The sequence below is a fragment of the Fusarium phalaenopsidis genome (genome assembly GCF_050370095.1).
Source record: "Fusarium phalaenopsidis strain FUZ10S chromosome Unknown contig_32282, whole genome shotgun sequence".
Lineage (NCBI taxonomy): Eukaryota > Fungi > Ascomycota > Sordariomycetes > Hypocreales > Nectriaceae > Fusarium > Fusarium phalaenopsidis.
In genome coordinates this window covers 714,541-730,911 of record NW_028145415.1, presented here as the reverse complement: position 1 = coordinate 730,911, position 16,371 = coordinate 714,541, and the positions used below count along the sequence as shown (strand labels likewise).

At 51.4% G+C, this 16,371-nt stretch overlaps 2 protein-coding genes across 2 annotated transcripts; one reads left to right on the top strand and one right to left on the bottom strand.

Annotated features, from left to right (window-relative positions):
* Nucleotides 1-366: 366 nt before the first annotated feature.
* Nucleotides 367-8,087, bottom strand: LRP88_01997 (pectin lyase fold/virulence factor; the record flags this gene model as incomplete). The annotated part of the gene is made up of 3 exons (XM_083238668.1): nucleotides 367-2,326; nucleotides 2,377-7,492; nucleotides 7,772-8,087. The coding sequence occupies 3 exons, from the start codon at nucleotides 8,085-8,087 to the stop codon at nucleotides 367-369; spliced, it is 7,392 nt and encodes a 2,463-aa protein (XP_083105776.1).
* A 4,110-nt stretch (nucleotides 8,088-12,197) lies between these two features.
* On the top strand, nucleotides 12,198-14,783 carry LRP88_01996 (P-loop containing nucleoside triphosphate hydrolase protein; the record flags this gene model as incomplete). The annotated part of the gene is made up of 8 exons (XM_083238667.1): nucleotides 12,198-12,527; nucleotides 12,589-12,921; nucleotides 12,974-13,007; nucleotides 13,057-13,198; nucleotides 13,249-13,345; nucleotides 13,411-13,536; nucleotides 13,734-14,693; nucleotides 14,745-14,783. 8 exons carry the CDS (start codon nucleotides 12,198-12,200, stop codon nucleotides 14,781-14,783), a joined length of 2,061 nt encoding a protein of 686 aa, XP_083105775.1.
* Between the last annotated feature and the right edge of the window lie 1,588 nt (nucleotides 14,784-16,371).

Sequence of the window (16,371 nt, the reverse complement as noted above, 5' to 3'; positions counted from 1 at the left end):
TGTGGCCCGTATTTACAGGTGGCATGCATAGTCGACCTCTAACAAAATGTACCATCGGCTAAAGCATAATGTTTGCTTCGAGGTACCCATCCTTAGAAAAGTGCATGACAAAGAACACGGTGTCTATCTATGTGTCATGTCAGCCAGTTAAACTTTCAAGCCCTTGTACTGAGACAAGGTTGCATTACGTGTTAGCAGCGATGATCTATGCAGAAACAGGGATTATACAGCTATACAGTGTCAACTGAACACGACGAACGTTATTCTGTGCTCGGATAGAATATTAGACCTGAGCAAAAAGGGTATTTATTAAAGTTTGCTTCTTAACTATAGAAACAAGTGACGAAGATTAATCTACTTTCTTTCCTAATTGGTACAAGCAGCAGCACCCTTGCTTGTCGAAGTCACCCACTTGGTCGTCGTCGCCTTCACCGTCGATGTCGTAGTCTTGGAGACTGTGCTCCTCAAGGTCACCGTACTCGAAGGAGTTAGTGTGGTCTTGACGGTAGACCAGCTCGTGACTGTCTCGGCGGGAAGTGTGATGGTGGACGTCTTCTTGGCAGTGCTTGTGGTCGTGACCTTGACAGTTCCTGTCGCGAGCGTGGTGGTCGCCGTCTTGTAGGCGGTCACAGTCTTGGCGGGGAGGGTAGTTGTCTTCTTGACGGTGACGACGGAGGTGGAATCTTGCACAACAGTGGTGGTGGAAGCCTTGAGAGTCGTGGTCTTTCCAGTCGTCTGAGTCGTGACAATCGTGGTGGTCGAGCTAGAGCCAGGGATCGTAACTGTGGTGTACTTGGTGGCCACAGAGGTGGTCGTTTCCGAGACAGTGACAGGCTTGAGTGTAGACGTCTTTCCTGTCGTCTTGGTCGTGATGCTCAGCGTCGTGGTGGTGCTTCCGGGGACAGTCGCAGTCGACGTCTTGACGTTAGTCGTATAGGTAGTAACAACTGTCGACGTAACTGTAACCAGACCAGCAGCGCGGACTTGGAGCTCAATGAAGTCGCGGTGTGTAAGACCGGCAGCAAGATCGATGGACGGGTTACCATAGACGACCGCAGCTCTGGGCTTGATCGTTGCCACAGCCACAAGACCATCCAGATCACGACGCTTGTTGGTCGGAATGCAAGTAATTGTGGTCTTCTTGCTCGTGGTCTCAGTCGAGGTGGTCACAACTGTCGAGTAGACGGTAGTCGCCTTCAACGAGGTGGTCGTGACACCACCAGTTCCAGATGTGACAGTCTTGGTGCTGGAAACAGTGACAGCCTTGGGGGTTGACGTCTTGGTGGCAAAAGTAGTGGTCAAGACAGTCTCCTTGGACGTAACTGACTTGGGAGTCACAGTGGCGCCGGTGGTTGTCACGGTTGTCGTCACAGCCTTGGCAGTGGTGGTGACCCAAGACGTGATAGTCGACTCAATGACATTAGTTGAAGTCTTGGTGACAGGGTCAGGGGTGATGGTGGCGCCGACATCAACAGTCTTGGTCGTCTTGGAGGTGATGAGCTCATCAGCCTCGGTTGTCTTGGAGGTCTGCGTGATCGTTGTCTTCTCCACAGTCGTCTTGGTCGTAGGATCAGGCGTGATGGTGGTTCCGACATCGATGACAGAGGTAGACTTGCTGGTGACAGTCTTGTCAGAGGCTGTGACGGTGGCGAAGAGTGTCTGAGACGAGGTGACTGTTTGGGTGGTGTAGACGGTAGTATAACTTGACGTTCCAGTAGGGACAGCGCCTGCAACGAAGGGTGTGGCGGACACGAGAGTCGAGTTAATCCAGGCCGTCGCAGCGAAGAAAGTGCCCAACTCGAACTGAGCAGCATCCTCGCCAGACAATTGCTTGGCAAACGAGGCACGCTTGCTGGTGGAAGATCCAGCACCAGTGTTTTCATACTCTCCAAAGATGACATTGCCGGTTCTGGGGTCGGCGTTCGTCCAGTCATCCCATCCAACAGCAGGGATACAGGAGCCGAGGTCGGACTCGACGTAGGCGACACGAGCATACTGGTTCCATGGTCGACCAAGGTAAATGGTCGAGTACGAGGCACCGTTGGCAGGAGTGATTGTGCACTGGTCAAAGACGAAACCAGCGGGCGTAGTGGTGTCCGTTCTCTTGTGGGCAGTCAAGGCGATACCGTTCCGGTTGGGTGAGATGGTCGACTTGAGGAAGTAGCCCGCTCCAGAGCCCCAGATCATGTCGATGTTACCCTCGAAGTACGAGTTGTAGGCAAAGAAGAAGCCGTTGATGAGGAGAGCATCCTGGTTGCCATAGACCTGGCAGCCATAGAGCGAGGCATACTTGCTGCTCTTGACACCGAAGCCAAGACTGGCATAGCTACGAGAAAGTCAGTCATTGATCTCGAGAGAAAGAGAAGAGCCACTTACTTGCTGGTCGTGCCGAAAGTGTTCTTGAAGTTGATGTTGACAGCCTGGAAATAGTTGCCAGTGGCATAGAAGGTAGCAGAATCCGAGTTGGAGGCGTCAGCCTGAGTGTCGATACCCTTGTCATAGGTGATTGTAACCTGGTTCTTGGAGTAGTCATCAGGCGACTCGGAGTATCCAAGGAAGATGGTTGTTCCGGCTCTCGCGAGGACAATCTGTTCCGTGTATGTGCCAGGGTAGATGAAGACAGTGGGAGTGATCTTGCTGGAGGCGGGAAGAGCGTTGATGGCTTCCTGAATGGTCGCATAGGTAGTGACTCCGTCAATGGCATCCTTCGAGACGATGTACGCGCCAGCAGGGGGGGTTGTGCCACTGTATACGGTGCTGCCAGGGGTGGGTTCAACCGTGGTGGCTGGCTGAGGCGTGGTAATTGAGTCCCAGAAGGTCTTGTCGATCCAGTCAGTGCTGTCCATGACGGATGTGAGGGAGTATGAGTCGCTGGTCAGAAGCGTGGCATATCCAAAGCCCTCTCGAGCAGCCGTGTTCTTCTCCCAGCTACCAGGACCCTCGTTGGCATACTCAGCAAAAGTGATGTGGTCAGTTCGAGGATCAGTAGTAGACCAGATCTTCCAACCGGCAGGCTGAATGATGCTGTCCAGATAACTGTTCTTGACCACCACCAAGGCATACGCAGAGTAAGGTCGTCCAAGGTAGACCTGTCCCTGAAGATCAACAGTGGCCGAGGCAGCTTCGGTGAAGAGACACTGGTCAAAGATGTAACCTCCGATGGCCGCGTCGCTCTTTCGGCTCTGGGCAGTGATGGCTGACTTGGCTCGTTTGGCTGCAAGGGTACATCCCTTGAAGTAAGCCTTGCTGTAACCCCAGATAAAGTCAATGGCACCCTCAATGTAGCAGCTCTCGTAGTACTGGTAACCATCTGTAGCGCCGTTGAGAAGAGTATCTTGCCAGCCGACGAAAGAGCAGCCGTAGAAACCAATCTTGTTGCCGTAGACACTGGCGGCTAGAGCAACGTAGCTGGGAGTGGAGCCGTCCAGGTTGTCTGTGTTGATGAACTTGACGTTGTAGAAGGCAATCTTGGTGCTTGCAGTCGCGATGGTGGCGGTATCGGCGTTGCTTCGACCAGCAGGAATGGTGCCCGCAACAGAGAGACCCTTGGCTTGTGTGATGGTGACTTGGTTGCTGCTGTAGGTCTTGCCAGGCTCGGTCTCGGTGTATCCAATGATGGTGACAGATCCAGGTCGATTGATGGCGGGGACTTGTTCCTCATAAGTACCGGGATAAACGAAGATGACTTGATCTGTTGAATCCTTGGGAAGGCTAGCCAGGGCATCCGTCACACTCGAGTAAGAGCCCTCCTTCTCACCATTCACTGAGACAATGACAGCGTCCTTGGGAGGAGCAGTGCCATCGGTGAGATGGAAAGGGAATGAGGATGCTGTCTCAGTCGGAGTCGTGGTTGAAGATGAAGTCGAGTCGCCAATGGTATAGCTGGGAGCGTAGTTGTACGCCTTCATGTCGAGCCAGCTGGTGCTACCAATGAATGAGCCCAGAGAATAGGGCGCGACCTCAGACTCAGTAAGCTCCTTTGCAAAGCTTGCACGAGACGAAGTCCAGTTTCCGGGACCAGTGTTGTTGAACTCGCCAAAGAGGACATCTGAAGTCTGAGGGGTGCTAGATGACCACACCGCCCAGCCAGCAGCGGAAATGTGCTTGTCGAGGTACGAGTTCTTGTAGACGACAAGCGCATACTGCGACCAGGGGCGACCAAGAGAGGTCGATCCAAAAGAGGAGCCGTAGCTATCAGTGTAGGTGACCAAGCAAGTGTCAAAGATGAAGCCACCAGCCCAAGATGAGGTCTTGCGGTTCTGAGCAGTGATGTAGGCGTTTGGTGTGTTGGAAGCAATGTAGCACTGGTGGAAGTAGGCCTTGCTGTAACCCCAGATGAAATCGACACTACCCTCGATGTAGCTGTTGCTAAAGACCTGCACACCCTGGTTCACAAGGAGAGTATCCTGGAAACCCTTGAATGCACAGCCATAGGCCGCCATGTTGGTGCCAAAGAAGTCACCAGCCAAAGCTGCCGTGCTACTTGTCTGGGGGTAGGTGTTGGTGAAGTTGAGGTTGTACAGTGAAAGTCCTGCGTTCTGTGTATTCTTCCAGAAGATGATGGGAGTCTCCTCGTTCCTGGAGGCGCTGGTCGAGTAGCCCAGACTGAACCAGATGAGAACCCTGTTCTGGGTAAAGTCGTTCTCAAAGCTTGTCTCACCACGGAGCGTAATGTGACCGCTGGTTCGCGTGAGGGTAAGCTGCTCGTTGTAAGATCCAGCCTTGATGTAGATGGTGTAATCTTCGCCATCGTTGGGGATAGCAGCAACGGCAGAGGCGACAGTCGAGAATTCATTTCCAGTTGGCGAAGGGGCAACAGTCAAGGTTGATCCAGCGATGGACGCGCTTGAGGTACTGGAAGCTGTCTCGGAAGCTGTCTCGGAAGCAGAAGTGGCGGCAGAAGTGGTGGTGCTGGAAACATCTTCCGATCCATATACAGACTTGGGCCAGCCAGCAAATGGCGCGATAGCATCCTTGTCAAGCCAAGAGTCATCTCCAAGAATGCTGGCGACCTTGTAGGAGGACGTATCATCTGTAATAGTGACAGCCGAAGCACGAGCCGAGGAGTCATATCCTGGTCCTGTGTTGTTTCCCTCAACGAACGAACCAGTGAAGGTGGAAGGCGACGAAATCTTCCATCCAGCAGATGCAATGTGGCCATCGAGATACGAGTTGACAAAAGCAACATTGGACTTGGTGCTGTAGTCTCGGCCCAGGTAGGTATATCCTTCGGGGACCGAGCTATCAGAAGGCACAACGGCACAGAGATCAAACACCAGGCGAGATCCACCGTATGAGCTTTGGAACTTGTGAGCTGCAATCGTCTGGCTGGTAGTCGTTCCCTTGGTCACTATGACAGAGTTGTAGATGTAACCAGCGCCCTGTCCCCAGACAAAGTCTGTTGTTCCCTCAATGCGAGAGTGACTGAAGAAGAAGTTGCCGTAATCGAGGTACAGAGTTCCTTGAGACGACGCAATGTTGCAGCCGTAGAAAGCCACCTTGGTACCCTTGGCGTAGACGGCCAGAGCGACGTAGTTGGTGGCGGCATCAAACGAGTTCTCAAAGTTGATGTTATAAAACGACACCAGCTTGGCTTCATACTTGTTGGCAGAGAAGGTAGCAGTTCCAGAGGAGCCACCGTTGCTTGAAAGAACACCGTTCTTTGCAGAGATGGTAACGCGGTTGTTCTTGGATGAGGAGCCATCGGTACTCTGGCCACGGATGATGGTGGCGCCAGTGCGAGAGATGGAAACCTTCTCGTTATAGGTGCCAGCCAGGACGTAGATGTACTGAGTGGTGGCATCATTGGGGAGAGCAGCCGCAGCTGAGGCGATGCTGTTGTAAGACGCACACTTGTTGCCTTCAGGGCCAACAACAACCGCCGTGCTTGGCACGGATGAGGGCAAAGCACACGCGGAAGTCGAAGTTGTAGCCCCAGCTGATGATGTCGCCTCAGTGGTTGAAGTCTCATGGCTCTCGGTAGTAGAGGTCGTAGCGGCCTCGGATGACGCAGTAGTAGACTCAGCAGTTGATGAGGTTGATTCAACGGCGGTCGTTGATGTTGTCTCAATGCTGGTGGATGAGGTCGTTTCCGGTGTAGAAACATCCTTGGCATTGCTAGCCTTGATGGCAGCTAGGACACCAGAGTCGATCCAGTCAGTGTTGGAGGCAGCAACGCTAGGGTTGACGTTCTTGAAGAAGACAGAGATGTCATAAGGTGCAAGCTCATCAACCTTGGTAACCCAAGAGATATACTTCTCCCGATCGGTAACATGGTTCGGGTAGCTACCATCACCGGTAGTTCCGAACTCAATGTATTTGTTGGCAGATGACTGCGTCTTGGAGTCAACGTAGACACCAGTAGCAGCCAAGTAACCAGCCAGGCTCGAGTCTCGGTAAACAACAACCGAACCGTCTCCGTTGGCGGCAGCGAGGTAGACCTTGGTGTTGGTAAGTCCGCTCTTCTGGATGATGCTGGACGTGTCAAAGACAATGGTGGAGTTGTACATGGTTGAGCCGACCAGGCCACCCTTGTTGTACACCAGAATTCCGTTGCTCTTAGTGGCCGTGATGGTGGATCCGTAAATGTAGAGAGACGGGGTGTTGTAGATGACCTTGTCCTGGGCCTCAATGTACGAGTCGGCCACAATGGCGGATGACCAGCTGCCCGTGATGGCGGCAATGCCAGCAGCGACGAACTGACAGCCGTAGAATGCATTCTTGGAACCGCGAAGAAAGACTGCTCCTCCGGTGCCTCCAGCCTGCGAGTTGGAGAACTTGATGTTCTTCCAAGTCGTACCAGCGTTGTTGGCTACTGAAAAGGACAAGGTCGAGTTGTCATTGCCACCATTGTCGATGACGACGCTGTTGGAGGTGTAGTCACGCTTCTTGGAAACCTCTCCAATAACAGTGACAGTAGGCGTAGCAGCAATCACCACGTTCTCGGTGTAGGTGCCAGCAAGGACGGTGACAGTGGGGTATCCGCTCGCTTGGGCAGTCTTGATGGCCTCATTGATGGCGGTGAAGTCTCCGCTTCCGTCGGTGGCGACTGTAAGCACTAGATGGGAGTCAGTCGATGTTGGAACAACACTCTCTGAAGTGGTCTGGCCAGAAGATGTAGGGAAGGTGGATGTGGTAGAGAGGAGGTCCGTTGACAATGACGTTTCCGACTGGGTTGACTCTGTGCTAGACGACACGAGAGATTGTGTTGAACTAGTCTCAGAGGCTGATTCCGTGGCGCTGGTCTCGCTGGATGACTCCTGGGTGGTGGTGGTGGTGGTCCCGACTGAAGAGGATTGGTCCGTAGTGGAGCCAGTTGAGAGGGTTTCCGACTGGGACGAGGTTGTAGCACCAGTCTCGCTGGTCAGTGTCGTGCTGCTCTCCTCAGAAACTGATCCTGAAGTTGTGGATGTGTTGGCATCGGTAGTTTCAGTCGAGGTTTGAGCGGTCGCAGTCCAGCTTGAGGCAGTATCAACGCTAGACTCTGTCGATGCTGAGAGAGAAGTCACAGCTTCAGTCGAGGTCGTTGAGGATGGTAATTCGAAGGAGGATGTCTGACTGCTCGTCGGCTCCGTTGAAGTGGTGTCGCCAACAGTAAGCGATGTATCAGAAGCTTGTGAAGTTTGCGTGGTGGATTGATCGACATCCGACGAAGATTGAGTCGTGGTGGATGCGATTGTCGATTGGGTTTGTTGAGTATCCGACGAGAGAGTCGAGGTAGCCGTGGTGAATGACGAATCAGAGGATGAGAGCCTGTTCAGCCGTGGCCTACATCCCCTGAGGAGTGGGTTGATGGCAGTGGAGGTCGATGTAACAGTATCGACCTCTCGCTTCTCGACCCGATCGGACGGGTCATCTCGTAGCCAATGAGGTGCATCGGCCTCTCGAGGGAACAGATTGGTATCAACAAAGGGGAGGGTGTCAGGGGCAAGATGAGTATCCAAAGGAGCGTCAAGAACGAAAGTAGGGGAAGTGAAACGAGCGGAATGGCTGGACGAAGAGTGAACGAAATCAGGAACAACGGAACCTTCTTTTGCAAGGCCGCTCCCGCAGAGCAGCGGGAGCAGTAGCCAAGACAGTCTGGCCATGGTTTGCCGATGGTCAGTAACCTGACGTTGTCCGTGTTGATTCGATCCAACACGAAAGAAAAGAGAAACGGAAAGCGACAGCGACGTAGACAGCGACCCACGGTTAATGGGGGGAGATAATGATCATCTATTATCTTGAAAGCTTACGAATCTCCCCATGCATCACGCCTACCCCCAAAGTTCAGCTCTCCACCTGAATTGTCGCCTCTGACGTTCGAGATCTCGGTTCTCCCGGTGAGAGTCTGTAAGGTAAAAAAGGAAGCGACGACAGCTAAAAACGAAACTATCGATTTCACCAACCCCGCCTGAAAGTTCTTGCACAGGGAACGGGCGAATGAGACATGAACCGAGCCGAGTCAACACGGACCTGAGAGCCGAAAGTGCCAAGTCTCGGCCGTACGAACTGTAAGTCCCGGGAAAATCTGGCCAGGCGTTGACGGCGCGGCGATGGATTCCAGATTGGGTGTAGGCTTGATGACTAGAAGCTGAACGCCCTCACCAGAATGGCTCTATTCTTTGGACCGAGGCCAATTAAATCTCACAGATGACGACGACTTTGAGATAGCGGTTGCAAACCTAACGGCCCTGGCGTCATGATAAGGCTCCTGAGTTCGGGTACACTACCGTGACAGACTGCCGGGACGCGGTCCAGCCCCTGGAGGCCGCAGACCTTCTCAGCTCCAGGCTCTGTCTTTTCAAGGCGCATGACGATATTCGGTCGAAGCGAGATCTAGAACTATGCTACAGAGCACTTCGAACAGTCTGATAGTATCAGCTGGCAGCTGATGAGGAAAAAGACTCTGCCGACAGGGGCTTCGCGCCGGCGACATCGGCAGACAAAATGGCGACTACCCATGGCGTTTTAGACTTATTGTGACACTTGACCGACACGTGGACATGGTCACAGCGTCTCGATAGCTTGGTGTTGGATTGGTTCGGGATGTCCCGTTTGATTGAGTCGAACTCCTGTGGCTTGATGAGACATAGACGCGATAAGTGATTGGATGGAGCCCCTGACTCAAAAGCCAGCCTCTATTGGTGGGATCTGATTCTTCCGCCAGTAACAGATCCATGGTCCTGATCAAGTCGGCAACTCTAGAAGAACAGCTGGTCTGTGATAATCAGCATGGAAAAATTTCGGAAGTGTGAACATGTCGTCAAGACACCCAAGGCATACGACGCCCATTTGACAGATTTGCAGAGGAGGCCATCAGGTCTAGGAATCAGAGCGCGGCTCCAGCCCTACCAAGAGTCTAGAACAGATTGATCATCGATTACCTACCGGTGTCTGGTCAAGCTTTTCAATGTGAATGCATGGACCACATTTGATCGTCACCGAGAAAGGCAATCCATTCGAGCCTTGCTTATCAGCTGATATCGTGGGTATATGTTGTGGAGATCGAGGTGTGCCCCTGTAGCCCAATCTTGGTCGAAGGGTCTGTTGAATGCCCATATGGAAAGCAAGATGTCAACCATTCTTGCTCTTTACAGCAAATTCTCACCTTTCCATGAGTTCTGTTAGTGCATCTACTATTGTTTTATTTCTCTTAACCCCTAACATGATGTACTCGGTTCAATTCTAGGCTATCCTCTCCTGCCGCCTTTCTCAATCACATTTCATTTTACGCGCGGCATCTTCCGTTTCAACCCAGTGATAGATGATCGTTTAAGAGAATTTCTGTTTTTCCTGCAGTTAATAGTAGGCTATCTACAATAGACATTGAGACCTATTTAAATGGGGTAAAAGCAAAGAGGTGGGAAATACCAAAGATAAGACCAACCCCCAATCAACGGAAAATCGGCTAGCCTTCACAGACCCGGAGTACGAGCAAATGTGAAACTAAACAATACCCGGTGAGCTTCAAAGTAGTTGTGCATTTGAAAATATAGTTGTATGGGTGAATTCACCACGTCATGTGAAGGTCACTGAGCAAAATGGATCAGGTCTAATCTTGCGAACAGCTGGTATAGGGTAGGCTTCTCCAAGAGAAGAGTCGATGCTACGAGCTGGAGGCACGTCTATAAACCCCAATCGCACCCCAATTGACTAAACGGACCGAGACCCGAGTGCCTTGTAATGTAATTTTTGAAGAGGTCTGAGTGAATTAGTTGTTCCCTATATTCACTGTCGTCACAAGGGCAAGCCATCTCGCGCAGTAAACGTGACCCAGAAGGCTAGAGGATTTATGAGACAATGAACTTAACTCACGGCCATTAGGCACAGAAGTAACTCTTGCAAATGCTTCGGCAATAGGAAAGGCCATGGAGGCACGGTTCGCAAACAGCACGGAGGTCCCTCACCATACAGATTTGGGTTTATTAACCATCAAGCCTGTCTCTACCAGTTCCAATCTCCCTCAAGCATTTTCACTAGATCATCCGCGCGGTTGCGCTCCTCGCACTCCTCATCAGTATCATACCACCCGTAGAGGTCGGAGACGTAGTGATAGTCTGGGTTAAATGGACGAGCGGCAATGCGACGAGCTTCTTCCTCTGTGTGTACGTCAGTGAAGCATCTTTATTTCCAATACCGTGTGTACCTTGTTCTTCAATCTCTCCCGGGCTCCGTGTGCGACGAAGAGATCGACCTGGAATGCGATGGAAGAAGATAAATTCGTCACTTGAATATTGGTGGCTAGTGCGCAGTCTGGCGGCGAGAGAGACTGCATCGAAGACATACGTATCGGCTGGCAGCTTTGTCGTATCAATCTCTTGGATATAGACCTCACCTATAGAGCTAAGGTCATGCGTCCGTTCGCGTTGATTTGCCCATCTTCGGGCATGTGTGTAGGAACTGAAGACCGAGAGGAAACAGCTGGGTTGTTGGTTACTCCAATCGAAGTGTCTCTCCGCCGCTTGCTTTAGACTCAATTCGTCGGAGATCGCGCGGGTTCTATCTTGTGCAACAACATCTCCCGTGACTGGATCTTTCCGAGCTTGGGATTCAGGATGGGCTACCCTCCAGAGAGTGCTTGGAAGGTAGGTGCATCTGTAGGTATTGAGGTCGAAGGTGCCGGCCATGTCTTTTAGAAGCCTCGCAGGGTCGCTATGATTGTCGTGAAGACATCCTCAGCAATGCCTTCAAAATTATCAGTCGAGACGTTCATAGACTATTGCAGGAAATCTGCTGACAAGGTGCCTTGCGGTTTTATGCATCAAAGCTCGCAACGCCACCCCCGCAGTCACTCTCACAATGACGCGACCTCCCTGAGCTTCTATGACTTCCCTTCTTTATCGCGTGTGGAGGAGGGTTTTACCACTGGCCGTATTCAACTGGGGAATGTGCCGTAGGGTGGAACAGCCTTGAGAGAGGCTGCATGACTTGTGCTCTCCGAGAGAAGCTTGAGAGCTGTCTCTGATGTGCGAGAGCAGCTAGACGATAAATATGCCTTAACCGAAAGTCTTATACGACAGAGGCACTTGAGAATCTGATAGCTATCGAAACTGCAGGTCTAAGGAAGAAAAGTTAAATGATGGAGTAGGTCTTGCTCCTCCTTTCTCAACGCCATTTAAACATTTGTCAAATCGGGAACACAATATCGAAGTACCCACGTTGCTTTGAAGGAAAGGGGTTGAGCCTAGCAGGACTTTAAACAGGAAGAGAAACGCATTGGTCTTTTATTCTTACTAGGGTACTTAAACTCATAGTTATCTCATCGTCACTTATCCTAAAAAATCTCGGGGTCTCCAAGGAAAGCCACCTTATGAGTTGAGGGTTGAGCGAGGGAGTAATGACTGAAAGCTGCTAACTGACAATGAGACTTCATAGAACAGGCACAAAGTGCAATATCAATGATGGACTCTGAGACTAAAATCACTATTAACGGATGGTTCTTGTCTGAATGCTTCGAGTCTGGTCACCCTGTCACGTGCTGGTCGAGTAGGGGCGTCCACGTGACTTGGCGTCAGGCACGCTCCTGGCTCCACCTTTTCGTCATCAAGCCTGACACGACGCATGTCTGTGGCACACCACGTCTACGTGCCATTGTCAGATTCGGATTGTCAGTCTTTATGTTCAGGCTGACTAGAGTCCCCCCGAGAGGCTTCAATAGTCCGCGTTGAACTTGGAGTCCCAAAAGAACCGTCGCCACGCCACTTCGTGCCATCGAGATGAGTACTTTTGACGATGACGAATTCGACTCTGGCGACGACCTCTTTGACGGGGTTACCGCGGAAGAGCTTGTTCAAAAGCCAGGCGTGAAGCATGAAAGAGACTACTCAATAGGGACGGAAGCTTTTAATCCTACGAAAAAGGCGCGATACGCGTCCGAAAACACCGAGGACCAGTCGAGGCTTCGTCTCGCTGAAAAGATCTTAGCTGAGAACTTTGGGCACAAGTCCTTCAGACACGAACAGAAGGCGGCCATCAATCGAATCTTGTCCGGCAAGAATGCCCTCGTTGTCTTTCCAACAGGTGCCGGGAAGTCCCTGTGCTACCAGGTGAGCATTGCCATGCCTCTTCTAAAGTCTCACTGGTCTACCCCTACTTACTCCTCATCAGATACCCGCAATTGCGTTCCCTGAGCTCGATCGCCAAACAAACGAGAGGCACCTCAATGATTCAGGAATCAGCATCGTCGTTTCACCCCTCATTGCCTTGATGAAGGACCAGGTCGACGCGCTCAAAAAGAAGGGCATCGCGGCGGAGTGTATCGATTCTACCAAGACCCGAGAGGAACTACAAGAGATCAACAATTCACTCCGCGAGGGAAAGCTCCGCCTGTTATATTGTGCTCCAGAGCGGCTGAATAATGAAGGATTTGTCGAGATGATGAAGCGTGTCAAAGGTGGTGTCCGTCTCATTGGTGTTGATGAAGCCCATTGTATCTCAGAGGTGTGTTTACCTGTCCCAGCAATACTGATCATCATAGCTAACAGATCCCCAGTGGGGACATTCTTTCCGCCCAGACTACTTGAAAGGTTGGAGTCTTGCCTGCCCGTTGGCCAACTGGGAACTGACACAACCTAGTTGCACGATTCGTCAAGGAGATCCATGCCGAGCGGGTCATTTGTCTGACTGCGACAGCCACACCTCCTGTTGTTGATGATATCTGCGAAGCATTCGACATTTCAAAGGAGGGAGTATTCATGACATCCATGCACCGTCCAAAGTGAGTACTGTGACCAAGAGATCTCGAGATTCAGCAACTGACCTCTCTAGCCTGATTCTCGAGGCCAAGGCCATGGCGACGAAGCAGGACAAATACGAGCCTCTTTTCGAGTTCTTGAGAACACACTCAGGTTCTACTCTCATCTATGTCACCGTTCAGAGGGTTGTACAGCCCTACCCTCGTGCCTGTTCGTTTACTGACAGCCTATTCAGCAAGCAGAAGCGTTGGCTCATGAACTAACCAAGAGCGGGTTTCCCTCTCACTTCTTCCATGCTGGCATGAAGGTGGAAGAAAAGAAGAAGATTCAGGACGAGTTCATGGCTTCGAAAATCCAAATTGTGAGTTCGAATATGCTCTTGACATTGTTTCCCCAATCTCACAGTCCAGGTTGTTGCGACGATCGCCTTTGGCATGGGGATTGACAAGTCAGGTTGGTTCACTTTCATAACTCTTCAGAACTAGACTAACGGTTGAAGACATTCGCAACATTGTCCACTGGGATCTACCAAACACTGTCGAAGAATACTGTCAACAGGTTGGCCGAGCTGGCCGTGATGGGGAACAGAGTCACTGCGTGCTCTACCTTTGCCCCGAAGACTTTTACATCAAAGAGACATTTGCGCGAGGAGACTTGCCTTCCCGCAACTCTTTGCACAACCTTCTCACGGATATCTTTGATACCGAGGTTGTTACCAAGCCTGTAGGCGACACGTTCAAAGCAAGCCATTACCATCAAGGGGCGGAATTCGACATTCGCCAGAGTCCCTTGAGCGTCATTTATGCCACACTGGAACTGAGATTCAATCTCATTCGGGCAGTTACACCGGAGTACAGCTCGTACAAGTTTGAGGCCACACCTAGTTACTTCCCCCGTCTTAAGAACGACAAGTCACCCGAAGCCAAAGCCATCCTCGAAAAGGCACGAAAGGCGAAGAAATATCACACCATTGACCCGTCTGAAGTGGCTTCACTCACGGGAACCTCTCGTATGGAAATCGTCAAAATTCTCAACGATCTCAACGACTCTGGCGCCATCATACTCACCGTGGGCGGAGTGGAACAAAAGTACAAGATCCTGAAGGAGCTGCCAAGCATTGATGCCGAGATTGATGCTCTGACGGATGAGGTGTACGCAAGTCTGCAAGTGCGTGAAAAGCAGGCGCTGGAAAGAATCCAGCAGGTCATCAAATTCATCACTGGGCGAAAGTGCTTTGGTCTTTCGATTGCCGAGCATTTCGGGATGAGTCTCCCTGACGGCAAGACGAAGTGCGGGCACTGCACATTCTGTCTCAGCGGCAAGGCGATAGAACTGCCACCATCGCCACCCAAGACTTTGAACCGAGCAGCAATTCGAGAAGTGTTGAACGCGACTGATGTCCGAGACGACGCACGATTCCTTGCGAGAGTTGCTTTTGGCATCAAGAGCCCACGGGTGACCAAACTGAAGTTGGACAGGAACCATGTGTTTTCGTCGATGGCGGATTCTAATTTCGAGGTACGTTGAGAAGCTACGAATGCTGTGAGATTTACTAAGAGTGCGACGTAGATGATACTGAAAGAGTTCGAAAAGGCGTGTGATGAGTGATGTGAGACTGCTGCCTATCTTGTTGTTTGATGCACATGGCGCACAATAGCACCAGATAGTGTCGACGACTATCGTTTTTTTTTTTTTTTTACGGATTGCTCGGAAGGTTACCAGAAACGGCGAATGCTGGCGCTATATTTACTATTTGTTGTTCTGGCTGATGTGATATCTAGAATGTTATAAATGGAGATAGAGTGAGACGGCACAGTTGACCGGGGGGTGTCATGTCACGGAGAATTAATGGGCTTGCAGCTTTAACTAGCGGCTTATGGCTTTTGTGTCTGAAATTTTGGGGTTGAACTAGGTATCAAAATGGTTTGCATGACAAACGAACGACAAGGATGCCGTTGAAGCCGAAGCCGAGGCGGCGGAAACGAGATTGAAGTGAATCAGGCAAATCATGCCAATGACGACGCACTGACAAAAAGCTTACCGCCTGCTGACTACGACGGACACGGACAAGGGCAAAGTCCGTTTTCTCGGGGCCGTTTCCTGTCAGATCTGCCTAGAACTAGGCTGGCGTGGTTCTGGATGGGACTAACTGCGCGCTGGTCGCAAGCAATTGCCCCAGCTGAGAAGCTATTTTCAAGGTTCGAGGTGAGCTTTCGGGAACGAGGAGCCGTGTCGTGCTCGTAATTCGGTTGCTGGGTACGAATTCCGATGTCTCGGGTTGATGCCCGACAAGGAAGTGATGCATCACATGATGGGGTCAGTGTCAATAGTTCTCAGGCATTTCAACATGATTAGACGTGTCGACTTTGTTTTTCAGCTTGAAAGAAAAAACAGAGTTTAAACACTGCCTGTTCGTCACAGCTGATCGAGAGGCTGGCTGGCAGGCGATGAATGCGCTGTTAAAAGTCGTGCCACCTGGACATGCGTGAATGTGGCCACCTGCGCTGTGCAAGGCTTTTCCGGGCGGCAGATCCATAGCGCCTTTGGGCCGTGACAGGCTGGTTTTGCAGCGAGTGGCTTGCGTTTGCGTAAGGAGGCAACGCTTGTACACAGTGTTGAAGACGGAGTTGGAAGCCTCGGCAAGGACTGAAAAGAGAGAGAGTCCTAGAAGTGTGTGTTTGTTTCGGTTGTAAAATGTCTTATTTGACGTTAACTCCGTTTGACCTTTAAAAACGGTTGTAGGATCGAATGGATGATGGATGCTGACATTCCTTCCATCGTCAAAGACGGCAAAAAAGAGCGCGTGCTTTTTTGTCTGACCTGGTCGTTGCGTGGGTCATGCAAGAGAACAGGAGAGGGAGACGGCACACAAAGTGCACTTTTCCGGGGTACGTCGTTTCTTTTGGTCGCCACGAGCGGTCGCAACAAAAAGCCACAGAGAGACAGAGCGAAAGCTCAGCCATCAGTGGTGATGAATAAATCTGACTGTGCTGTGTTGTGCTGTGCAAGCAAGGCACCGACAGACCCGAGAAAATGTCTCGCTTCTCTCCCCTTCTATTTTGGACTGGTACTGCCAGCTGGCGTGGGGTAAAGGTCCTGGAAGTTAACTGTATTTGTACGGAGTCAAGGTGGAGTGTGCCCTGACCGCCGATCGCATCTACCTCAAACGTCTGGCCTCGCAGGGAAGGGAAAACGG